Source organism: Dipodomys ordii, unplaced genomic scaffold (genome assembly GCF_000151885.1).
Source record: "Dipodomys ordii isolate 6190 unplaced genomic scaffold, Dord_2.0 Scaffold92, whole genome shotgun sequence".
Taxonomy (NCBI): domain Eukaryota; kingdom Metazoa; phylum Chordata; class Mammalia; order Rodentia; family Heteromyidae; genus Dipodomys; species Dipodomys ordii.
Genome location: NW_012267308.1, coordinates 519551 through 519850, shown reverse-complemented (window position 1 = coordinate 519850; position 300 = coordinate 519551). Strand labels below are relative to the sequence as shown.

The 300-nt window shown below is 76.7% G+C and overlaps 1 protein-coding gene across 1 annotated transcript in view; it reads right to left on the bottom strand.

Moving 5' to 3' along the window:
* The window catches only part of Vstm2b (V-set and transmembrane domain containing 2B), a 16161-nt gene that overhangs the window by 14823 nt on the left and 1038 nt on the right, over positions 1-300 (bottom strand). The window contains exon 2 of the mRNA XM_013026152.1: positions 6-248. Within this exon, the coding sequence (XP_012881606.1) occupies positions 6-248 (243 nt within the window). The remainder of the gene's footprint in view (positions 1-5; positions 249-300) is intronic.

The following is a 300-nucleotide window of genomic DNA, read 5'->3' as shown; positions in this document are numbered from 1 at the left end:
GGGACCCGTCAGCATCTCGGGGTGAAGGAGGAGACGGAGGCTGCGCGCGCGCCGGGGAGCCGCGAAGCGGCGGCTCCGTTCGGGGTGTGTGTGCTGCCGACGAGCCGCGGCCTCCCCCCCACACCGGCCCCGGCCCGGCTCCCGCTCCTCCGGGTCGTCGTGCTCGCCTGTTGGCGCCGCCCCCGTGGACTTTTCTCCGCCGGATTCTCTCCGCAAGGCGAGTGGGCGCTCAGCCGTGGTGCGCAGACCTGGCGTCCCGGTCCCAGCGCAGCCGCGTGGGGGACCCAGCGCCGGGGCGGG